We start from the raw sequence: 25,731 nt of genomic DNA on the forward strand, positions 1-25,731 counted from the left end.
CATGGAGATTTTAAGCTCAAATGCCTGTAATGTATGAACCTGGTGACTCAATCAGACCTCTAGGATAGTGTGAATTCTACCTGCTGCTAAAGAAATGATCTGTGTACATCAAAATAATTTCTGAAAATGAATTGAATAAAAAAAATATTATTAATATTATTAAACCTTTATTAAACCAGGTGAATACAGTAGAAAATGATTACAGCACTGGCTTTAGTAAATTGGAGTAAAATTACAAAAATTGATAGAATCACAAACTTTCCTGGAAATGGCAAACTAGCAACAGTGCACTACAAACAAAATATCCTTGGAAGTACAACACTAATAACAAAACTAATCTGCATTTTCACACAAACACAACAGTTTCCTTTGATTTGTTTGGCTGATGAAGAATCTGGTCCCCCTGTACTCAAGTGGCACTGATGAAACTTCACCATTCTAAAACACACAGATCAGATCCGCCAGTCACCGTGATGTCACAACTGGGAAAAACAATGATATTTTGTAAATAATTAATTCAAGGACTTATTCAGATGAGTGTACTGCTAGAGCTGACCTTTAAATATGGTGTAACAGCATTATTACTAGCCAACTGTTGTGGATCATGAATAATAAAGCAGGCAGTTCAGCTGACTTGAGAGTTTCAAACATTTCAATTCAACTCATATGATTCTGCCACAACTTCTGTGAGCTAAACATGTTAAATCAAACTTTAAAGGCTGCAGCTGTCAGCTATTACTTCAGTTTCCGCTGAAATAAACTTATTTCCTTTGTACTTTGTGTGCTGCCTCCATGTTGCTGTACTGTAATCAACTGAAGTATTGTTTGGGTAACATAGGGGTGCAAACACTCTGAGGTATTGCACTTTTTTAAATAGTTTTATAAAATGGGTCTGCCTTAACTTTTATTGTAGGTTAGAAAGCTAAAAAATGCAAGCAAGCATGTACAATATGTGTATGGTATTAATTTAGCGTGTTTACCCTGCACTTAATTTGTAACAGTGCTGTTTGTTTACAGGCAGAGCGCTGACTGACATTTATTTTAGTATGGTCAATTTTATCAGGTGCGACAGTCTGGGAAATTGTAATTTTTTCCTGTTATTAGACTGACAGGTTTTCAGACTGATTAGTGGAGCAGCAAGCATGTGTACACAAAGCTTTTTTAATCTGTCAAAGATGTCTTTTTGTGTATAGTCATATTCTGCCCCCAGTTTCACAAATACACTGTATGTAAAAGGCTGTCTTAACTTGGGAAAAAGAAACAAGACACATCTTAAACTTTACCAATTGACAGTGTTTTCCGACAGCTTGTGTGCAGGGTCTCCTCCTCCATCATCAGTCTGCCCCTCAAACACCTGACACCTAGACATGGGAGGCACTATTATATTGTATATTGTGCAGTGCATAACTATATGAATACTTGTCATTTTAAGACTGACTGCAACAACTCTATAATACAGAGGTATCAAGCAGTATAACAAGACTAAAATTATGCACTGTGCATATTTTGTTGCTATTCTGAGAGGCCTAGAAGAAATTAGGATTGCAAAATCAATCAGATGAATCACCTGAGGACCAGGAGCCATTTTCACAAGGTATCTTGTCTTACTACTGGGAGTCCTCCAAGAGTTTCCTAATTCACAAAGCTGCTGAAAGCAACTTTTAGTGTGGAACTGAGAGAACTCCTAAACTAAGAGAAGGGGTGGCATTTAACCTGTTGCTGTGGATGACATCATGTTTCATCAATGAACCTAGTATGTTCACAGTAATTGATTGACAGGTGGCCGATCTGTGTTAGTGAATGTGAAATCAAACAATGAAGAAAGAAACAATAGAAGGATAAAGAAAGATACATGGAAAGATTTCATTAAGTTATGGGTTTTATACTCTGTGACACAGATTTCATACATGAAGATAAATAAGATGGACTTGTCAAGTGAATTGCATCTATCATCAAACACCATCTGCTTGTTGATATTGTGTTGTTTTTTGTTTTTTTTCAGTAGATCAAAAAGCTCTTCATCCTTTGATGGGTAAATTTACAGCACCGAGAAATCAGCTTTATATATTTACTGTGGTTGATTAATGTACACTTAAAGGTTCTCTATGTAGAATTGTGAAGCAATTCACATGTATTAATGTTTTTTATTGCCAATGAGTGAACAGGTAGTAATGTAATGTAAAAATTAAGACCTTCCCCAACTTTCCAAGTTGTCTGTAACAGCCTGTGGACTGATTTCTATTTGAAGGACCCAGGCTGGATTTCCAACAGAAGTGACGTTTTTGCACGCTCCCAAGTGCCTTGCCTCTCTCCCGCTAACTTCAACAAACCACCAGCATAACGACACAACACAACAAAAATGGTGCTATCCGAGTAGAAAGACCCTGCAGATATTAACTCTCTAGCTAATGAGACAGCGAGCTGCCCTTGTCAACCACTACACATTTCAGCACAAAACACCCCTGCAATGACAAGTTGCCCTCTCCCAAGCGTGCACACAGCTAAAATAATATTATTTCCTCAACAAAGCAGATAACAAGCTCCAGAGTTATAGCAGAGCATAACTTACCCCTTTTGTTTTTCCTGTTTGTTTTTCAAAGGTGGTAATAAGCACATATTTCACAACAAAAACGCAGCACGTTGCTCCCCAGCGAAAACATGTTGCTCCCTGACCACAGCGCGTTGCTCCCTGGACAACAGCTCACTGAGCCTACTGGTTTAAGTAAACATGGTTGGTGACTTCCCATGATCTACTGAGCTCCTCTCTCCTCCTCCTCTCCATCTGTATGCATTCATGTAACATCAATGCATGTCACTAACTTGGCTTCTTCCCCGGAGTTTTTTGTGCTTCCTCATCTCGCAGGAAACCCTAGGTTGCAGGCCTAGCCTTCGTGGTCCTTCGAAGTCCTGTTGGCATCCTTCCCTGGCTATTGCTACTGCTATTGCTGCTGTTATTGTTATTGTTATGACTCTCTCTCAACCCAACCGGTCAAAGCAGATGGCCACCCACCAAGAGCCAGGTTCTGCTTGAGGTTTCTACCCGTTAAAGGGGAGTTTTTTCTTACCGCTGTCGCCAAGTGCTTGCTCATGGGGGAATTGTTGGGTCTCTGTAAATTATAGAGAACGGTCTTGACCTATGTGAAAAGTGCCCTGAGATGACTTTTGTTTGGCGCCACATAAATAAAAATGGTTTGTGGGTCGGGTTAGGTTCAAATGGTATGATGATGATTTGTGCAAGTTGGGTGGTGCAGATTGGCTCTCACCAGCCAGCGGCCACGGTGCAGCAGGAGCATCTGTGTGTGTCTTTGTGTGTGAGCGAGTGCACGTACAGTGGGGGGTGGGGGAGTGGGGAACTGACTGACTGTGAGTAAGAGATGCTTTGCTGAAACATGCTGCAAAACACAACATTAGAGATCTTTTATGTTATTATGAGTAGTGTAAGAGAGGAAAAAGACATCACCTGCAGTAGTCACCAGAATGTTGACTGGACCTCACTTAATGGCCACAGATGTCACTAATGAGAAGAAAATTTCAGATTCCTACATATAGAACCTTTAAAGGATTTAAGAGCAATTTGTCCTCTGAAGAGCATTCTTTGTTTGATAAAAAAAATTCTGATAGATACTGCAAGTTAATCTGCCCAGCAGACTACATTTTTCTAGTTTCCCAGTAGCAGAGTGTTGCGCAAACCATCAGCTCCTGTGACATTGGAGAGTTTCAATTTTTAGGTGAGCTTGATCCCTCCCATTTTTTGAAAAAACTGACTAAAAAGGATTAGGGTTAGGGTTAGCTGCAGCAGCTGACTTACCAGGTCTGTGTGACTCGGAGTCCTCTGGGCTTCCTGTAACTTCTCTCAGACTTAAGAGCTGCTTTTAGCGCTAATACTTTTTGTGAATTACTCTTGTACGAGTCCTACATTTAGGACCCCTTACCTTTAGGAGTTCATCCTAACTTGCCCTTTTAGGAGCGTCTTTTAGCCTTGGGGTTTTTAGTAATTAGGGCCCCTGGAATATTCACAGCAGGTCATATACAAGTCCTGATGTTCATTTTGAAATATGTTTTCATGGACCACAGTGTGGGTCTTCTGGATAACTATCCAGAGGACCCACACTGTGGTCCATGAAAACATATTTCAAAACGAAAAAGCTGTTAATATACAGATGGGTGACAAATGAAAGGAAAACCTTTTCATTGCAGTGTGTTAGCAAGGTGTTGTTCTATCACGAGCCTCCAGCAGCTTCAGTTCTCCATGCCATAGATTGTTGCAGTGTGTGGAAGTCTACTGGAGGGATACACATGTTCCCAGAAGTTACTGCCTCATTTAGTGTTGATGATGGTGGTGGAGAGCATGTTTAACACATCACTCTAAAATCTCCCATAGGTGTTCAGCAGGGTAGAGATCTGAAGGCCATAGCATATGACTCAAATAATTTTCATACTCAAACTATTCAGTCAACTTTCATCTGTCACCCAGCTGGACTTTGCCCTGGACCAAGTTTTACACCTAGGCCACACAGCCTACCTCTACTTGAGCAGCGCATGTGCGTCGCTGACTTCTGTCTTGCAGGCCTGTGGTTTCCACACAGACAGCTGACTTTGATAATAGCCATCAATAGTAGAATGTTTCATATCATTTTATTATAAATTTCATTTATATTTAGTCAGAAAAAGAAGCGTGTGCTCAATTGTTAAAAATAAATAAATAATATATGAGGTGAAAGCGGCTTTCTTTCTGACGGGCATGGTTGGGGCTACTTCTGTGGCAGTCACACATACTCCTCACACAGAATGGGTTTTTTATCGATTATAATGATCATTATCATTATTATTATTATTGTTGTTGTTGTTATTGTTATTATTAATTATTATGATCAATTATTATTATTTTGATAAATGCCCACTGTAACTGCTCCAAGTGAAGAGAATCCCTCCAGAGGACACCAAGTTCCCCAAACAAGCCAAACACACTCCAACAAACAAACCTCCAAACTAACTGTCAGGAGGGAAACTGACAACAAATAAGGAAAATAACAACACCAAATCTCTGCCTGGAAGCAGGTAAAACAAGAGGCAGGAGCCGCAGTTTGAACTAATATCACAGAAAGTGAGTAGGAGTAGAGGAAAGAAGCTCCACGTTTTACTGACTCTCCGTGCCTGAGCTCCCTGCCACAGAGGCTGCCTGCCTCGGGATGCACAGCGCAGGCTGACCCACAGTGGTGACACTTAATGTCTGTGACATACTGTACAGATATAGACACTGAAACCATAGTGAAAGGTGTAATGTTGCTGGTATGATGTCAATATGACTGTCAGCTGATCATTTTCCCTGTCTATTTTTGCTGAGAACTGCATGCGTCACGCGGAAAAATTAGGCAAGACCCCGAATCTCTAGGTGATGCGCCACAGTAACCGCTCAAGATGCATGGCTCACGCTGGCTGTGTGGCTGCTCTAAACTGTTAACATGGGTGCCGAAATGAAAAGAGGTTCCACGATGCACACCCTCTTCTCACACAGGCTGTGTCCCAGGCATTAGACAGAGAGATGAACACCACAATGCTCAGGCCCCAGTGCCACTCTTGAAATGTTGGAATGTTGTAGAGAAAATAATTAACTTCTCTGCATAATTAACTGTGCTGTCTTTCCCCCTCAAAATAAACTGAAAAAAGTATAAGTAGTAGTTCTGAAATCTTATCAGGGACACCTTAACCAACCTCCAGTTGCATTTGTGTGTGCTTGGTACTCACATCATAGTGACCCATTTACTTGGTCCTGGGCTCTCCCTAATGCCCTCCACTACGAAGCCCTGCAACACATCATCGAGTGTTGAATGGGCTCTGAAAAAGGAGAACACAATCGTTAAATTACCGTAATAATAATAATCATCCTGGAATTATTAATTTAAAGTCAAAACCAAGCAGATAGAGGTCACTGAAGCATGAGCAGGAAGGGAGGGGGCCCGTCTTCCCAGGTCACTGAATAATATAATCAGTAATATAGCTTATAAGCACAGTCATGTGCATTGCCGAAAGTATGTCTTCTATAATTAATAGTTTGGGCCCTATTTTATTTGTACAAGTGCAACAACCAGTTCAAAGTGGTAGGTCTTAGGTACATGGACTATGTGGGCTTCTACAAGTGTAACTGCTATTTTGGTGTATATAGTGCTGCTTGAAAGTTCTGGAACCCTTTAGAATTGTCCTAAAACTAGATAAAGGTGAGGAAAATTGTTGAGGAAAATTATCCAATCTTACATATTTGTATGAAGCAAAAGTATGTGAATCCTTGCTTTCAGTAACTGGTGTGACCCCCTTTTGCAGCAATTATGTCAACCAAACGTCTCTGGTAACTGTTTATCAACTCTGCATATTGGCTTACAAAACAGTCTCAACTTGGGGATGTTCTTGGTCTTCTTTGCATGAACTGCCTGCTTCAGGTCCTTCCACAGCATTTCTATAGGACTGAGGTCAGGACTTTGACTCGGCCACTCGAAAACATTCACTTTCTTCTGCTCTAGCTATTCTTTGGCAGAGCAACTTGTATGTTTAGGGTCATTGTCTTACTGCATGACCCACTTTCTGTTGAACTTCAGTTCATGTCCAGATTCCAGATAACAGAGAAGAGATTTGTCTGCCAGTCACAGGTGCTACTGCAGTCGCCAACTTAATGGCTCACCAAAACACACTTGTAGGGTTTTTTAATTAGCCCAGGTCAGTTCACTTTAGCTGTGCTTTACCAAGCCAACCCACAATGAAATGTGTTTGTGCCAGTATACCATTTTTACCATAAACCACGGTGAACATTGTGACTTTCTAACTACTTATAGTTTTAAAGGTTTATTTCACCCTAATAGTACTTTCAGCCTAATGATATAGTTTTAAAGGTTTAATCCACCCAAGTACTACTTTTTGTCTAACTTCTTATAGTTTTAAAGGAAACACACACACACACACACAAACACTTACCCACACAATATTTCAAAATAAAAGCCCAATAGGGTAACTCTATTTTAACTGGAAGCTCAGAATGACGCTTGTTTTTCAAAATAAAAGTTCCCAACGGTCACTGTATGTTAACAGGAAACTAGGGATGGACCTAGTCTTTCAACATAAAAGTCACTAACAGTAACTGTATATTAACAGGAAGCTCAGGATGAAACTTGTTTTTCAAGCTAAAAGCCTCCAGATGATGAAAGGAGCTTACCAGGTAGCGATAAAAATAAGTAATTAATTTCAGATTTTTGCATTTTCAGCAGTGCTTTACAATTTATTGTTCTTCTGTGTGTTTTTTGGCCAACTACTACTTCTGTGTACTTTAAGCTACAGAAACCATTCAAATGTTAAACTTTAAGCCTGCAACTTTTTTTCTACCTTTTCTACTTTTTAAAATAAGTTTTTTTCAACTTATCACAAGTGAACAACTTTGACAATAATACAGTTTAGCTTTCAGCTTTTTTAGCAATGCATTTCAGCTCATAGCTCCTTAGATATTAATTTCAATTCATTTTACATGTCTACATTTTCTCAGCTCTCTCAGCTCTTTTTCTAGTTCCTATTGTACAATATTTCTACTCGCTACTTCTTCCTTAACAAATAAGCAAGAATCAAGTCTGTTAAATGTTTTTTTAAATTCCACAGTCTGATACTAGCAGTATATCCATAATCAATCAGCAGTACCGTCAGCAGTTGACTTCACTGCTAATGCTTCCGCTACTCCCCGTGTCTGGCCGTTCATATTTGGGCTGGAGGGTCATGAGTTGATAGGGGTTCTGGCACACATGTAACAAACACTGTAGCTGCTGTCACCCACCTGTTGGTGTCCTCCAATAAATGGGGACTGAGCTCTATATTGTTCTCTGGATCTGCAGCCACTGTGTCTGCACCAAGGTCACCTGCATGGACATATCAATCCAAGACTTAGACACTTACAACCCAATAATGCACACATTGCACTATTCCCAATGAAACTGAAGGTCACACAGTTCAAGATTTGTTACACCGTCATGTCTTTTTGCTTACTGATGTTAACAAAGGTGTTGTCTCCTACTTCTTCACAATTGCCAGATAATCCTATTAATTTCTTCCTTCTGTCCTCAATATCATCTCCATCCTCCTCTTTCCCCACTTCTGATCCCACATCTGTAAAGCAAAGTCAAATGCATAATGCTCCATAAACCACAATGGAAACGCTCTTCCACTGAATTCAAAAAATATTTATCTGTTAGATTTAAGTTTTTATTATTGTTATTTTTATGTAAAGTGCCCCTGAGCTATAAGTACATTAGCATGTTCTTTCAGTATGGCTTCAGAGAATATTTTCCCTTGAGAGCCAAATCAGTCTGGAAGACTAAATGATCACAACCATCCAAGGCTGGTCAGTTCTGTTTATCATCTTTCTAAAGAACTATGGGGATAAATGAATAAAGTAGCATTGCACAAGGAATAGTTGACGGTTGCCAGACTTGATGGCAAGCTTTCAAACTAAAATCTGTAGTTTTAACATGTTTCCAGTAGTGAGAGGGACTGTGATTGAAATTATACTACAGATATTGCATTTTTTTAAATAGATGTCAATATTTGAGAGTTAAGTCAAGTTCCTTTTTTGTAGTTAAATGTGTTTATTTTATATAGTAGTGTTCATTATTAGTTTATCATTTTTATAATTGTTTTTAATTTCATTTAATTGACATCAACCTTGCAGTTTGCTGTTCACTCTCCTACGGCTGTTTAAGAGCTGGATTAAGTTACTTCTAATGCTAACCTAACATTTCCTACTGCTGCTGCTTCACATTAAAAGCATTCACCTGATGAATCGCATTTATTGTGAAACAGCTACTGTACAGGATACGTAATGTATTTGTCACTGACCAAGGTTAGTGCTCACAGTTATCATTCATCAAAATGCATCTTCAAAATGAGACATGGCCGAGAATGGACTAAGCAGAAACAGGAGAGTCTCTTACTGCAGTTTGTGAGAACCAGCACACCTTCAATACCTCATCAATAAATAAAGCCTTTTACTGTGCCCTGCCACTGTGTGAAAAACTATTCATGCTGTGTGTGCAGCATGAGATCAGATTTCGGTTGCCCCTCTGATCATCATTGCTCATGTTTCTTGACCAGACTTATTTTTAGTTGTCACCATGTTCCAACATATGAGCTATTAACTTGGTGAGTACAGTTTTATTATTAAAGGAGGTTTAGCGGGTCGTCCACTAATCGGAAGATCAGTGGTTCGATTCCCGGCTCCTCCAGTCCACATGTCGATGTGTCCTTGGGCAAGCTACTTAAGCCCAAATTGCTCCTGATGGCTGTACCATCAGTGTGTGAATGATTAGATTTCCTCTGATGGGCAGGTTGGGACCTTGCATGGTAGCCCATGTACCCATTCAGTGTATGAATGTGTGTGAATGGGTGAATGTGATTCGTAGTGTAAAAGCGCTTGAGTGGTCGGAAGACTAGATAGGCGCTATACAAGTACAGTCCATTTACCATTTACCATTTAAATGCAGAACATTAATCTCTAATGATACACTGTACTGCAGGAGTCCTGCACACAGCACTTCATCAATCATGTTGGTGCTGTTTGTACAGCCTGTTGGTACTCACCTCTCTGTGGGTTACACCAGCTATGCTCCTCTTCCTCACTGCCCTCTACAACATGCTTTCCTCCCTCACCCTCCTCCTCTCTATTTTCTTTTCCTTTGCACTCTTTGACCCTCTGTAATCCTTGCTCCATTTCCTCAAGTCCCTCGTCAGCCCTGTCCCTCTCTTCATCCTCCACATATACCCCTAGTTGACGTTGACTAGTTCCATCCATTTCCTCCTGTCTCTCTTCACTCTGCTCCTTCTCAGATTCTCCTGCTCCTTCCTCTTCCTGTTCTTGTTTCTGCTCTCCTTCCATAGTGCTGCAGCATCTGTGGACGCTGGGGCTGGGAGATTCAGTATCTGTGAACAGCCCCTCTACCTGGCTGGCTGTGATGAAGCCCTGGGGACTGCTGGAAGAGTCTACCTTGAAAGGTGGAGGCTGAAAAGTGTCACAGCACATATGTGTAAGCTTTAAGAACTCATTATTGTCTTACAGGACAATATTCTCAAATATTCTTGGACCAACACAGAACATACAGTGTATCCAAATGTGAAGGGCATTAAGTATTTGGACAGTTACACAGTTTTTTGTTCTTCGGTCTCTGTGCATATTCAATTTGAAATAAAATAATGGATAGTACATAAAATGCCAAGTCTCACCTTTAATGTGAGTAGGTTAACATCAATATAGAAAGAACTGTGTGAGAGATATAGGACTTTTAACACAGTGTAAAAATTGCAAGGGTTCAAAAATTGGACATGTGGCTACTAAATCTTTTTGAGCTGCTGTGCGTCATTTTAATGTTAGTTCAGCACAAAAGAGCTTACACACGGCTCAGATTTGATTTAGAGTTGCTATTTAGGTTAAGGTGGAATTGTCTGTCAATATGAGGAGTAAAGAGGTGACCATGCAAGTGAAGAAGATAATAATGATCCTGAAAAAAAGTAAAAATCTAGTTGGTTTGCTAAAATCAATCGTTGGGTACATTCTAAAGAAGCAGATGAACACAGGAAAACTAGAAAGTGTCAAACAATTGGGTAGACTAAAGAGCACTAGTCTTGTGGATGAGCAGTAAATTATTTGTATGGTGAATAAAAAGCCTTTTATGAATAGACAGCAAATCAGGAATGCTCTCCATGGTGTAGGCAGACATGTTTTCTTGTCAACTATCAAGACAAGACTTGAAGAACAGAACCTCAGAGGATTCACTACAAGATGCAAACCCCTAGTAATCCTCAAAAACAGAAAGGAAGGCTGCAGTTCACAACAACATTCAAAAAGAAAGCAGAAGAGTTCTGGAACAAAGTCCTAAGGACTGATGAAACAAAACTTAGGACAACAATCCTAAATATACCCGCAAAGCAACCAAAGAGCTTTTCAGGGTGAAGAGGTGGAGTATCCTTGACTGGCCGAGTCAATCACCAGAGGCCTGTACTACAAAGCAGGTTTTGGGGTTAGTGATGTAACTTCAGGTTTAAGTCTGGGTTTCTAGTCCTATGATGCTGGTTCACTTCTTACCGGGGTACATCACCATGGTAACTTATGTTGAACAGCTAACCTGCTTCAGAGCAGGTTAACTTCAGAGGATTGGATCACAACCTGTCAACACTCCAACCACTGACCAATCAGATCACTGGGAAAAAAAGTAATTCCAAGATCCTGACATGGTCAAAAGTCCTGAGTTTACAGTTAAGTGACAAGTAAAAAAAGCAATATATATTTTTATAGGTCAGTGGAAACATTTTATTGTTCCAGACTCTCTATTTCCACTCTGGTTTTAAAACAGAGCTTCTAACAAATGGAGAGATCGTTTACGACACTAATCACATAATGATGATTTTAGCTGCATTTCAATAGTATAAAGTTTATTTATCCCCAGTGTGACAGCTGACAGTGTGGATGATTTTACACTCTGATTCCATCACTGCAGCTCAGAATAACAAGAGACAACTGTGTGATGATAACTAGAAATAAAAACGAAATATTGTCTTTTATCAGAAAAATAATCCATGCACTGTTAATTGGCTCCCATGATTATAAATGCAACATTTGGGTCAGATAGACCTCATCATCAACTACTTTTCCACTCTTTGCTTCGGTAGTAGAGACAGTCTGGCACTACTTTTAAGTTTGTTTTTTTCTGGGACATATTCAGAATGGTTTCCTCATCATCTAACTAAATAGCAAAAAATACTCTATCTGTACTTAAGTCATATATAATAATTCCTACATGTATTTTAAGCCGTAGCCTACTTTTAATATGTGGAAATTATTGCTAGTGTTTCTACATCTTCTTATTCTGTTGTATGATTACAGGCTGTCATTTTCATTTCACTTCTTTGAATATGACTTTTTGCTGTCTCTTAAATATACGTTTTCTGCAGGTACTTCGTATCACTGTTTCATCTCATATCATGAAGTACTTCATTCATGGTTCTGATGATGTCGCTCATAATTAACAACCCCACCTCTTTCACATGAACATGCTCGTAGCTGGATAGGAAAACCCTGGGCTGACTGAGCTAGCTGATAACCAGCTTCGTAGTACTAGTTATCTGGACGGCCAATGTTAGGTTCAGTGAAGCCAGATAACGAAAAGATATCCCGGGTATGTTGAACTTGCTTCGTAATACAGGCCTCTGATCTCAATCCCATAGAGCTGCATTCCACCTGCTGAAAACCAGACTAAAGGCAGAGAGTCCACAACAAGCAAGAATTGAAGGTGTCTGCAGTGAAGGCCTGGCAGAGCATTACCAGGAAAGATACAAAGCGTCTGCTTATGTCTGAGGGTCCAAGACTTCAGCCAGTCATTGACTGCAGAAGATTTTCCACAAAATATTAAATATGATCATTTTGTCGTATCTGTCCAATTGCTTTTGAACCTCTACACTTTGGGCACTATGTGTTAACAGGACTTAAGTGTATCTCCCACACAGTTCTTTCCATATTGATGTAAACCTACTCAACATTACTATATTATTATACTATATTTCGTATTGAATGAAAGAGTCTTAAGAACAAAAAATGTGTAACTGTCTAAATATTTACTGTCTGGACTGTATATTATGGAATATGATAGCTGGAGTGAAAGATGCATGTAAAAACTCAGAATTAGATTTCCCCAAATTCCCTTACTTCAGGAGACGCAGACTACAAAGCACCAGCCACACCTAAAGCCCCTAGAACAAAGAAATTGAATATTCATCAATAATTCAGCGCGAAACCCTTTAGAACCAGCACTCCTCCCGTTTTATTCCAACTTATAAAAACAGCCTCAAAGAGATTCCTCTTTGAGCTGGCCTCCAAGAACTCAAGAAAACTCCTTAGACATCTCTTGTATTTGTTTTTCAACCAAATATATCCATATTTAATCTTTTATTGCAACAAGTAGGGCTGTAGTCTGCTGGTCAACTGGTCGATTAGTTGGTCGATATGCTCTCGTCTGACTAAATTCTCATTGGTCGAATAATCTCTGTGTTATTTTCATAAGGAGAAAAGTGCTACATCAATAGCTTTCCAGGAGTAATCCATTATTTCCTGCGGCGGGAGGGACAGACTAACAAATTACCAGTGAAAACTGGGGTGTATTCAAAAAACCCCCATTGTTTTCACAACTTTAAACTCGCCCAACCAAATGGAGAATGCATGGTCTAACTGTACTCAATGTTTACTGAACATACTGAACATTTACTGAATCTGTGTTTCTCCATAATGACACAACAAAGACCCCCGCCAGGCCCAAAAAATTTTTTTTTAATATTTGATCGATAGTGTTTGGGAGTCTCTGTGCAGCGCTGTTCCGGTACGTGAGTCAACCTTTGTCGTTGCCTGGGAAACTATTGGTAGCGTGGCTCCCTTAAGGAGTATGTTTGCGTAGCAAGTGGGAAAGAGCGAGGGGCAGAGAAGTGACAGTGGATGCGAGCGGGGCAGAGGAAAAGGTCAGTAGTTGTCAGTCTGGCAGTAAATGTACAATACAGACTACAGTGTGTCAGTTAATAAATGCTAAAAAGTCACATCTGTTGTTTCCCCAAATGCTGGAAAAGTAAAGGGGGTTACCTCCAAAGTTAGCAACAATGGGCTAGCTCAACCTGAAGACACAAAACAGAGAAATACAGAACAGAGAAATGTGTGGCTGCAGAGTTTACTGTGCACTCTGTCCCGTTACAAGGGTTAGTGCTCTCTCCTGGCACTAACAAATCCTAACCAAAAAGGAGGTGGTGCCCTAACAACAAGGTAATTCATTATTAAAGTATTAATACTCCTACAGAATGATTTGGGTCAGTCCAGAGTCATCTAATGAAATACCCACTTGTGAATTGAATGAGTGCATGAGGGGAACCTTTACTGTGTTTTCTATTGGCATGATGAAACTCACAGTCCTGAGATGAACTGAACATAGGTAGCTGCAGGCAAGGGAGTCTGGGAGTTTGGCCTCAATAAAACCTGTCATCAGGGGCTGGTGTACATCTGTAAGTCAAAACACAACATGAGTGACAGGGAAAACCTGGTCTCTTTTACTTGCATTTATGGTAAATGGTAAATGGACTGTACTTGTATAGCGCCTTTCTAGTCTTCCGACCACTCAAAGCGCTTTTTACACTACGAATCACATTCACCCATTCACACACATTCATACGCTGAATGGGTACAGGGGCTACCATGCAAGGTCCCAACCTACCCATTCACACACATTCATACACTGATGGCACAGCCATCAGGGGCAATTTGGGGTTAAGTGTCTTGCCCAAGGACACATCGGCATGTGGACTAGAGGAGCCGGGAATCGAACCGCCAATCTTCCAATTAGTGAACGACCCGCTCTACCTCCTGAGCCACAGCCGCCCCTTTAAAGTTTCATTGTTGTCCATCTGTTAAGTATTTTTCATGATACTAGCATCAATTTGGCATAGCCTTGCATTCCTTATGTTGATTTAAATTTTATAGAGATTTGATTGATATACAGTATCCACCTATTATTATCAGCAGGTCAAAAAATATTAGCAGTCAAACCATAGCCCTAATTATTTTTCATGAAAGCTTTAAGTGCATGTTTCCAGTGTGTTCAGTGTGTGGTTTTACCTCTGCTATGTGGGGTACTGTTACAGGGTAGGGCCAGTCCACTGATACTGTGGGGTTTCTCTGGAGGCTGAGCTGGAGAGCATGTGATGCTGGAGAGTTCAGACAGCAGAGCCATGTCTGACTGAGTCCTGCACAAACACAAAGATTGTGAGTAAAATATTACTCTGAATTGGACCACATAAAAAAATACAGTAGTCACAACATGTAAATACATTGACTGGAAAATCTGATCTTATCCAAAAGACTCAGTCAATCATATTTTGTCTAATATGTTCCACTCTACTCTTCCCTCATTGAGAGTTGCAGAATCTATGAATATCCAGTGAAGATGCCTCAAGCCTCACACTCCATCCATCAACCCTGCTTGTTCTCCAGTTATTCTGTTGAGAACACCACAACATGCTTTCACAGCCACACTAACTCAACATGTAAAAGAAAAAGTCTAAAAGTTTATCCAAAATCTGTGCACATACTGCAGTTGCAGTATTTCCTCTTTCTGCTCCTCACATAGCAGAAAGGGGAAAAAGTGAAGAATAGCCTTTTGAAACCTTGAAAGGAGAGGAGGATGGGACTGAGGCATTGTGGGATGTACAAATATTAGCAGTTTATAGAAAAACATTGAACTGTTTTTCTGTGAGTGTGGTAGTCCTGTTACAGTTCAACATGTTTTTCTATACTGTACAAAATCTGGCGACTTGCTTTACCTCCTGAGCCACAGCCGCCCCTACGGAGTGGGTTGTTTACAATCTTGTTAGCCAAACAAAGTTTAGATTGAAAAAAGGCAGGTATCTCCTTGTAATCTACAGTCCTATATCAGAGTATGAATGGTTACTAAAATAATTGGAGGGCAATAAGATACAAAGAAGCATCTAGACTAAGAAATAAATGAGGCATTGACAGTGAGACACACCTGTGAGCCAGGTGTAAGAGAAAACTAACTAAAGCAAAATGGAGGATTGCCTCTTTACGTACATACATACTTACATACATATACAGTATTTAAAAGTGGCAAGATTATGATCATCCTCCTCTCTGACGCCTGTGTATTTTGAATATTTGGATAGGCCAAAAGACAAAGTAAGCTAAACTCATGCTAAAAGTATGTACTCAGTGCCTGCCTGACCCCAAATGACAGAGTTACAGTATTAGACTGACAAATTCAGTGGGGAGAAGAAACAATAGTACTGATTTCCTTCAGCAGAGGGAAGGGATAACAGAGACTTACTTCCAGAGACAAACCCTGCACACACCTATATTATATTATATTATATTATATTATATTATATTATATTATATTATATTATATTATATTATATATACTGTAAGCCTACATAACCAGCACATATGTATATCAAGTAATGTCACTTTTTTATCATATAATATTTATCTCAGCACTTCTTTGCACTATTTACAGTTCACAGAAGCAGTTTCACACATATATAGACATTCCTTATATATCTCTATATCCTTATCTTTATGAAGATTGTAAGCCAGAGTCAAATTCCTTACATGCATAAACATGCTTGGCCAATAAAGATAATTCTGATTAGTCAAAGTCTAATGCCCATGGAAAGTAACTGAAAAAACATTTTCGACCACAAAGAGTCTTAAAGTCCAAAGTCACAGGTGTTTCAATACACTTAACAATATGAAGCACATACAGCAGGTCCATGTCTGTCTCCTTACATGATAGTGTTGGGTGTATACTGTGCCTGTCCTCCACTTACACCAGGATCAGTGTCTGTTCCCTCACAGTTGTTTGAAGAGCTTTCATACTCTGGAGAGAAAAACAAACAGAGGAACTGACTTCAGTTAAGCATTGAGACCAGTTAGCAAACATTTTCCTCATAATTCCACCCTTGAATGGTGACAGGAAATATCAATGTCTTACTGGTGTTGTGAGTATCCAACAGTGGACCTCCACTGGCTACTGGCCTGCACACCTCCACTGTGACATCTTGTGAACTGGATGTCTGGAGGAGACATATCACATCTTTACTCTGCGATCATTGGACCTTTTTGTATTGACCCTTTAATTTCACAATACGTAGCTTTAAAGGTCCAGTGTGTAGAATTTTGTGCAGTGTTTACCCTATATTCAATCTGTAGTGGTGCACTGCCACTGCAAAATTATGAACACCGCTGCACGATCATTAGTATCAATGGGCTACCAATGATTTTCACTCACACATATAATCCACCTGTTTAAATTTTATTACGTTATGCTAAAGTTAAGTTATATAAAGTTATGCATAATTAAGGATGTTGCCGCTTTGAGTGACAGGTGGGTGCTGTCACAGGCATGTTGCTACCACAACAACAACATTGGTTAGGTAACGTAACCATAGCATAACCCCAGATTCACAGAGTATAGGCATAGCCATAGCCATCACTATTTCAGTGTGTTTTCAGTTCATGAAAGTTAATTGTAACATTTTGGTCACCTAAAAAAGTTTGTTCAGCATTTGGTTATACTAAAAGACCCTCTCAGGAGTCAGATGTTCAGTTCTGGTAAATACATTTTGTTTTAATGGTTTAAAACAAAATGTTGTTTTTCTCTAGCAAAAATTAGCAATTAGCAAAAATTACCATTATTTACAGACTGTAAATTCACTGTGCTAACAAAGCTAGAAGCTAGCGTTTCAGTCACCTCCACCCTCTCATCCAAATATGTTCACTTCTGGCTCCAAAAATCCAAGATAGCGATGGTCAAAATACAAACCTGAGGCTTCAAAACGGGAGTCCACAAACCAATGGGTGATGTCTATGGTTCTTGGAAGGGGAGGGGGAGGGGGAAGGGTATTCAGTTGGTTGCAATTTGCAACCTCACTGCTAGATGCCACTAAATCCTACACACTGGTCCTTTAAGATCTCGTCCAAATGCACTTACCATGTGATGAGGGACAAAATCTACAGTCCTCATTTTGAGCAAAAATGTATGTAAAAGTAGATGTAGATGTAGCATACTGTAGCAAATAGCTGTGTCATTTAATTTTGTGTCATGTTGCTTCAATTTGAACAGTTTTGAAAAGAGTATGTGAAGTATAGCATGCAAAATGGGCTATAAATCCACAGAGGTTTGCCAGTGTTTGAGTTTGAGTGCCAAAACAAAACAAAACAGTATTTTGTGTCAAAGCAACAAAAATTCTCCACAGTTTGATCCTCACAGACTGCTGTTGTGGTGTGTGAAGAGTTACAAAAACTGAACTCAGTATCAAGAAACATTTGTAACAGTCTTATTGAGTAAACCCATCACAGCTCCCATATACCTGCAGCTTCTCCTCAGAGAGGATGTTGAAAAGGCTGTAGTCCAGAGCTGATCTGTACTGGCTCAGCTCCTCTATGCTGTGGATAGCTTCCTCTGAATGGCTGTCTGTCATGTAGCAAGCTGAAGAAAGTTCCAGCAACCGGTCCTGCTTATATCGCAGTTCAGCTGGGTAGTGACTCAGCCACAAAGCCACTTCTTCCTGGCTCAAGAGTTCACAATCTCTGCTCAAAAGCTGGGCCTCCAGGTTCTTTGTCCAATGATGTCCCCTGTGCAGTAAGCGACTGTATTGCTTTGAAGGAGGTCCAATAGCAGTACTAAATCCAGAAAGATTTGTGGAGGACATGGAGAGAGAGAAGGCACGAGAGGAGGAGGCATGGATACAGGGAGGAGCGTCTCTAAGCCCTGTAACTGAGTTCAGTTGATCCTCCCCTCTGTGGTCCAGCTGGAGGTGTCTTTCCAGTGTGTCTAGGCTCCTATTCGCCTGCTGCAGCAGCTCCTGGGACACTTTGAGGTTAACCTCAATGGTGCTGATCTGCTGCTCCATTGTGATTTTGGACAGGTCATCCAGCTCCTCCAATATCTCACTGTCTGGCTCCGGTTCCTCGTCAACACCACCTGAGTCAAACCCACCAAGCATGTGTATGTAAGGGTACACTTGGTGGAGCAAACATTCTCCCTCCGCACATTCACTTCTTTCTCTCCCCAGCTCTGGCTTTGCTCCTATGTGCAGCAGTTTGTCCAGGTGGACTTGTTTGTCCACTACTATATCTGCTCCTGTATATGATGGAGCTACCTTGACTACGACTGCCCTGACATTTTCCAAAAGTAAATTAAGAAGACTGTCTCCTTCATTTATTCATAGAGGATGTCAGGTGATAAATGATGTTCCTGAAGCACATGCAATATATCCAAAACATTTGTTGTGTAATTACACAGTTCTTTAATCTTTAGCTCTCTCAGTATACATAGGAATCCTTTATGTTTGTGTGTTGTACTCATTACCACTATGCACTGGTTCATCCCCATCGGCATGCTGTGTTATAGTCTGGAACCAAGGCCCCAGTTCTGGGTAAGCACACATACCACGACACAGCTGTCCATCCAGGGAGAAGCTCTGCTGCACACACGTACAAATAAGTGTATGATGTAAAGGTTAATTCCCAGGCATTTCTCTGGATCATAGTGCAGGACGGAAAATGTACTGTGTCCTGCAAAATTCAAGGAAAACTCATCTTGTGACTGTGTTAAGATATATGTTTGCACACTACACAGTGTACAAAAACTGTGCAGGCTCTTTTAGCTTTAAAGGATAAGGCTGGCGATTTTCTATATTTTTCAATCTCATGTGCAGAGCCAAACCAACAATGAACTGATCCTTCATACAATTATATCCAAAGCCTGATATATCATTCCTTTACATTATGGGATACATCTCTGTTGTTGTCCAAAAACAACAATTAAAAACACATCAACGAGCATGTCAAGACTAATAACAGCAAGTATATTGCCCCAACAATGTAACAAAGTAATGTTTACTCGTTTAATAACTAATCTTAACCAAGCTTAAGTTTAACCAAAGTCTTCACTCTAAAATTTTATGATTTACATGATGGGGACTTGCTTTTTGTCCACAAAAGGGTGGCAAGTCTCCACAATGTGAGTGTGTATACTGTCCAGGTATCATCGAATAATCCATAATTCATTTGTAATTCAAAAACAAAAAAAAAGTAAATCTGTTATTTGTTTCAAAAAAACAGACCAAAAAACAGTTTTCCGTTTTTGGTGTCAGAATCCAATCACAAAAAAACAATCAAAAATTCCTTTTATCTTTCTTTCTTTTTGGATTGAAGAATGAACAGGTCTGCGTACAGTCAGCCAATATGTTTTTGTGTTTGAAACCAAAAATGGAAGTCATGTGTTTTTTCTAAACTGTTACAGCTGTTCTTTAGTCACAGCACTATTATATTTTCTGCCAGGCCTCTACAGCATACTAACACGTTACACAGTCTTAGTTTCATAAAGGACATTTGTGTCATGACATTTAAACCAACCATCCATCAACACAGTTTAGACCTCCATATATGAAACATGGAAATTTGTCCACCCCAATATTTTTAATTGACTGGACATCAGATTCCCCCAGAAGCTGCAAGAAAGCTGATTTGTTCTCCTTAATATTAAGAGTTAAACTGACTCCAAAACTCCCTGGTGGTACAGAGCTTTCTCCTAGTCAGCCTGATGCGGGAGCTGCGGAAAGTAGGGGTGCTGGGGGAGCTGCAGCCTCCAGGTGGCTGGAAAAGAGGCCCAGTTGACACATGCTGGTTAGAATTGTCCCCAAAAGCCCAACTACTGAAAACTGTAGTTATCAACTTGACAGGACAGAGGAAACAGAATTAAACTTTTAGCTTCTGAACAGCTCTGATGGAGCTCAGGATTTATCAGCAGGACGGCTGTATGAACCTGGACCCAGTGTGTGATCTTTTGGATGTGTAGAAGAACACAAAACATTAATTAACGCTAGATCCAGATAATTATCCAGTGAAGTTAAGCTGCTGTGTCTCGTGTGTAAATGTGCACAGTTTCTCTCTCAATGTGACGTTTCTGCTGCAGGCGGACCTCTGCTGGTATTTAATAAAGTCAAACATTTCTGGGGGAGGGGTGTTTAATAGTCATAATGAAATAAATTAGTATTAAAATTAAATTGAAATTTTAAAATCTATTTACAGAATGGAATAGTAGTTTTGAAATCAGATATGAAAGTTGAAATGAAATAAACTGTACAAAGGAAATATGGACTGCACTATGGACAAAGAAACATAGTGTATGAAATATATGAAGGTGATAAGAACAACAATTAAACATAAATAATTAATAAATAATTAAATTAACAGTACAGGTTGAGTGCAATTATCAATCTAATGTCCAGTTTGATGAAATATATTAAAGTGAGAAGTGCAGGGACTAAATGAGGGATGTGAAATGTAAAGTCCAGATTTATAACCCCGTCTTCCTCCCATTTACACACACACATACACACACACACACACACACACAACATTGGAGCGCTTTACTGGATGCCATGGCTCAATATTAATTGAGGAAGGCTATTTTTTTTTTAAGAAAGATGCTCAGGCACATATTCTTGGAAATATAAAATTAAATGAGCAACTTCACATTTTTTAATCACAGGCTATAAATGCCTTTTTTAAAAATATTTTATTTATAAGTTCTCAAATTTATTAAAAATACAAACACAAACATCCCCCCACCCCACCTGTGATATTATATTGGACCCATGGGTGGACCCAAAGTGCCCTCTGCTAATTTACATTTCGGGCAAATTGGAGAGACTGAAGGGTAAAAAGAGTTTAGTTTGGTGCGGGAGTAATGCAGTCTATGAATTACTTTAAATTGAATAAGTTAGTGTCTGGAATTTCTAGAGCAGCTGTGGGTGGCTTTAAGGCAAGTTTCCCAACCTTCATCACCGATAGTCACGGCAAGGTCTTTTTCCCAGGCCTCCTTTAAATATTGTGTGGAAACCGGGCTATGTGCTATGAAAAGATCAACAAATTGAGAGATGAGTCTCTTTGAATCTGGGGCCTGCTTCATGAGCGTACACAGTTCGATGGGGGCTAGAACAGACTCAAAGTCTGATATATTTGTGCATATACATTTGAGAAATCTCTAATCTGAGGGTAATGGAAGAAATGCGAATATGGATATGCGTCTTACCAAAACACTATCAATGCACTAGCATTAGCAGCCCAATAATAGTATCACAAGTTAGGCAGGCTGAGGCCTCCCTAGGCTTTGGGCTTGGTTTTATGTTTTTTAGAGATCCAATGTGCTTTGAATCCCCCAACGAAATGAAGGATAATAGAATCTAATAATTTGAAAAAAGCTTTGGGAATAAATATAAGTAAATTCTCAAAGAGGTGAAGGAGCCTGGGGAGTGTCACCATTTTAATTGCATTAACAAAACCTATCATAGACAGAGGTAACAGTCTCCAGGTTTCAGTGTTGGATTTCAGATTCTCTATCATACTCAGGTAGTTCAGTTTATAAATCTATTTGGGATAATAACTCTAACTCTAACTTTACCTAAGATTAACAGGGCGATGGGATGATTTTTTATACTAATAGCAAGGGGCTCCATAGCAATTGTGAATGATAAAGGGCACAGAGGGCAACCCTGTTGGCAGGAGCATTGTTATAAGAAAGTGAGTGATTTATTATAGTTATTAATAACTGAGACCTTTGGGTAGGCATACAGCATTTCAACCCAGGAAGCAAAATTACTGCCCAAGCCAAACTCCTTCATGTTAACATTTAAGTCTGTTCATGCTGAGGAGCTCAGTTTTGGGAGATGGAGGGCACGAAGGAAATCAGAGATTTGCACGGTATCAGCAGTGGTCTTAGATGTATAAAGGTCCTCAAAGAATTTACAGAAAGATTCATTAATTTCTTTTGGGTCTATGGAAGGTTCCAGTTTTAGGTCTAGTTCTAATTTTATGAATTGCTCTGTTAGCCTGTCTGCTTCTAAGCTGACACACCAGTAGTTTATCTGGCCAGTTTGAAGTGTTTTTCTTTTACTTTGAGTGGCATCATATTCACCTGGCTGGACAGAATAGAATTGTGTTTGAATTTCAGTTTAAATATTTAATTCAGTTTAGCAGGCGAGGCAGTCGTTCTGTAGTCACTTTCGAGCGCTGAGAGCTGAGCAGTGATTTCTGATATTTCTCTCTGTATGTCTTTTTTTAGTTTGGTCTCATAGGCTACAAAATGTCCATGCATAACAGCCTTGAATGCTTCCCACAGAGTGGGACAGATAGTCTGTTATCAAGTTGGCTATTTGTTGTCAGAACTGCGTGTCATTAAGTAATAATGGGTTGAATTAAAAGTCAAATGTGGGCTTTGCTCTACCAAAGTCAATTTTTAGTTCAACAGGGCTGTGATCAGAAATTAAAATGTTGTGGTATTTAGTAGAGGTCAATTTGGTATCTGTTAGGAAATAGTCAATTCTTGTGTATGATTGATGGATGTATGAAAAGAAATAGTAATCTCTATCAGTCAGAGGCTGCAGCCTCCAGATATCGATAAGATTCATAGATCCAATTAGATTGTTTAGGGCAATGGTAGACTTAAAAAGAGCAGTAGGATGAGTGGAAAGCCTATAAATAACACAATCTAATACAGCATTGTAGTCTCCTCCTGCAATTAAATGAGTGGTTGATGAATCTGGGATCTTAGGAAACTTTCCTAAAAATTACAGGGTCGTCGTTGGGTGCATGTATGTTTAGCAAAGTTACATGTCATGACAAAATGTGGCCTGTTACTATAAGATAACAACCATTCAGGTCAGAAATGGTTCAGATATGTTCAAATGGGACATTTCAGCGGACTAATATGGCTACACCTCTGGCCTCAGAAGAAAAGGTTGACTGATATAACTGTGATATCCAACTACATTTAAACCTCCCTTGTTCCATATGTTTGATATGGGTTTCTTGAAAAAAAAAATGTCCCCAGATAAAGATTTTAAATGGGAGAAAACCTTGCCTCTCTTAAGTTGGTCCTTAAGCCTAACTGGCTGGCACCTAGTGGCAAGATAAGAGAACTTTTAGCAGCCATAAAAGAACATTATTAGGGCCCAAGCACTGACAGTGCAAAGGCCCTGTTGGATCTGAAGGAACTATTATTCTTTCAAAACAAACGCATTTTTGAGAGCCTAAATGTGCATGAAAAGTTGTTAAACTTTGCACATACATCAGAATTGGTGAAAAATTTGATATTTTATAGGTCCTGAACATGAGCATGGCAAAATGGCTCAACAGCGCCCCCCAAACTGTATCCCCTGCAGCATGTTTCACCGACATGCACAGAAATCGGTACGCACATGTATCATGCCCAGACACACAAAAAAGTCTCTTGGAGCAAAACCGTAAACCCAGCAGGAAGTCGCCCATTTTCAATTAAGCGACCATTTTTGGCGATTTGCATGCTTTGTATTTTAACAAACTCCTCCTACAGATTTCATCAGATTGATTTCAAAATTTGTATGTCATCTAGACTAGGTTGTGATCAAAAGTTATTAAAATCATGAGTTTTCACTGAACGCCATTGCCGTTGCAATGTGGCGAATTTCGATGTTTCGCCATAAAACTGGAAGTCCATTGTCCAATCTGCCCCAAATTTCTCATGCTTCATGAGGGTCCCATCCTGAATACATCTATGTGTCAATATTGAGACATACTCATAGCACCACCTACTGGTGACGGGGAGGTACATGTTCTGTACTTTTATGAGCTGTACCAAGCAGGATGAACAGATCCATCTGAAATTTAGTCAGAAAAGCCTTAAGTCTATGATGATTCCATATTGTGAAAATGGTGAGTTTTCACTGGACACCTTTGCTGTGGTGGCGTGGCGAATTTCAATGTTTTGCCATTAACAAACAAAGTGGTATAACTTGACTCTACATGATCAGATCTTTTCCATATTTCCCATGCTTGATAAGGGTCCCAATCTGAAGGCAAGTACAGGCTCATACTGAGTCAAAGCGCCACCTACTGGCAACAGGAAGTCTTAAGCGCCACTTTTTCGCTAACTACTCCTAGCAGGTTAGAAACACATAAAATTTGGTCAGCCAAAGTGTAAGACCTTGTTCATCTACATTGTTCGCCACAAAATACGAAGCTGTTTTTTAGGGGCTAGACATGCTTGAAAACTCACAAACAACAAACTCACTTTGCACAAACATGACAGGTCTTAGTGTAATATTGTATAGGTGGCGGGCAGACTAGTTTGTGATCAAAAGTTATTAAAAGATTTAGCTATCGTTGAAGCGCATGGCCATGGCGTGGCGTTCAGTTTTGATGTTTCGCCACGACTGCAAATCACAAATCGACTGTGAATCAAATCATGATCCCAAGAAGTGGAATCGAATCAAATCGTGAGATTTCCTGTATTGTGCACCCCTATTGTTGAGTTATCAAGGACATCTTCGTGTTTTGTGTTGAGCAATGTTAAAGATATTAAAATCGACAGTGAGGAAAGTACTCATATGCAGCACATCCTGTCTGGTCTGCACACCAGACTGGTAAAATTAAAATATGAAATAAAAACGAGGATAATATCTCATGAGAAATGTGATGTAGTGGTTTTTTGTGCTTTTTCATCTCGCAGGAAACCCCAGGATGCAGGCCGAGCGTTCGCGGTCCTGTTGGTGTCCTTCCCCAGCTATTGCTGCTGTTATTGTTATTATTATGATTGTTGTTATTCTGACCAACCAGTCAAAGCAGATGGCCGCCCACCAACAGCCAGATTCTGCTTGAGGTTTCCACCTGTTAAAGGGGAGTTTTTCCTTGCCGCTGTCACCAAGTGCTTGCTCATGGGGGAATTGTTGGGTCTCTGTAAATTAAAGAGTACGGTCTACACCAGCTCTATGTGAAAAGTGCCCTGAGATGACTTTTGATGTGATTTGGTGCTATATAAATAAAAATTGATCGATTATAGTTAAATATGAATAACAAATGAGAAAAAAACAATACAGCCTCTGTGCTCCTGAGTTCCGACTGACAGAAAAGGAACGTGCTGCAGGCACGAAACCTACTTCTAATTGAAATACATTAGTTTGAATGTTGTGCTGAGTGTCACGAAAAAATTGAAAAATCGTGTCCATGTACATGAAAAGATAGATTAAATTTAATGATTATTTCATGAATTGCCATGAGACTGGCTTTTCACTGTTGCTGAACATGAACAGAAATGAGACGCAGCAGGTTTTCTGTGATACACA

At 39.7% G+C, this 25,731-nt stretch overlaps 1 protein-coding gene across 8 annotated transcripts in view; it reads right to left on the minus strand.

The window, feature by feature from the left end:
- Nucleotides 1–150: 150 nt before the first annotated feature.
- Nucleotides 151–25,731, minus strand: part of LOC122994969 — a 57,649-nt gene continuing 32,068 nt past the window's right edge. For 5 of the 8 annotated variants that reach the window (XM_044369801.1, XM_044369798.1, XM_044369797.1 and 2 more), the window contains 12 exons: nucleotides 18,936–19,050; nucleotides 17,935–18,548; nucleotides 16,557–16,638; nucleotides 16,352–16,442; nucleotides 14,666–14,793; nucleotides 13,962–14,053; nucleotides 9,607–10,024; nucleotides 8,017–8,136; nucleotides 7,808–7,889; nucleotides 5,746–5,835; nucleotides 1,284–1,361; nucleotides 151–482 (listed from right to left, as the gene is read on the minus strand). In XM_044369801.1, coding sequence (XP_044225736.1) covers nucleotides 431–482; nucleotides 1,284–1,361; nucleotides 5,746–5,835; nucleotides 7,808–7,889; nucleotides 8,017–8,136; nucleotides 9,607–10,024; nucleotides 13,962–14,053; nucleotides 14,666–14,793; nucleotides 16,352–16,442; nucleotides 16,557–16,638; nucleotides 17,935–18,548; nucleotides 18,936–19,050 — 1,962 coding nt within the window. In that variant the 3' untranslated portion in view covers nucleotides 151–430. The remainder of the gene's footprint in view (nucleotides 483–1,283; nucleotides 1,362–5,745; nucleotides 5,836–7,807; nucleotides 7,890–8,016; nucleotides 8,137–9,606; nucleotides 10,025–13,961; nucleotides 14,054–14,665; nucleotides 14,794–16,351; nucleotides 16,443–16,556; nucleotides 16,639–17,934; nucleotides 18,549–18,935; nucleotides 19,051–25,731) is intronic. The other 3 variants (XM_044369800.1, XM_044369802.1, XM_044369803.1) reach the window with 3 other exon arrangements.

Source organism: Thunnus albacares, chromosome 13 (genome assembly GCF_914725855.1).
Source record: "Thunnus albacares chromosome 13, fThuAlb1.1, whole genome shotgun sequence".
NCBI lineage: Eukaryota > Metazoa > Chordata > Actinopteri > Scombriformes > Scombridae > Thunnus > Thunnus albacares.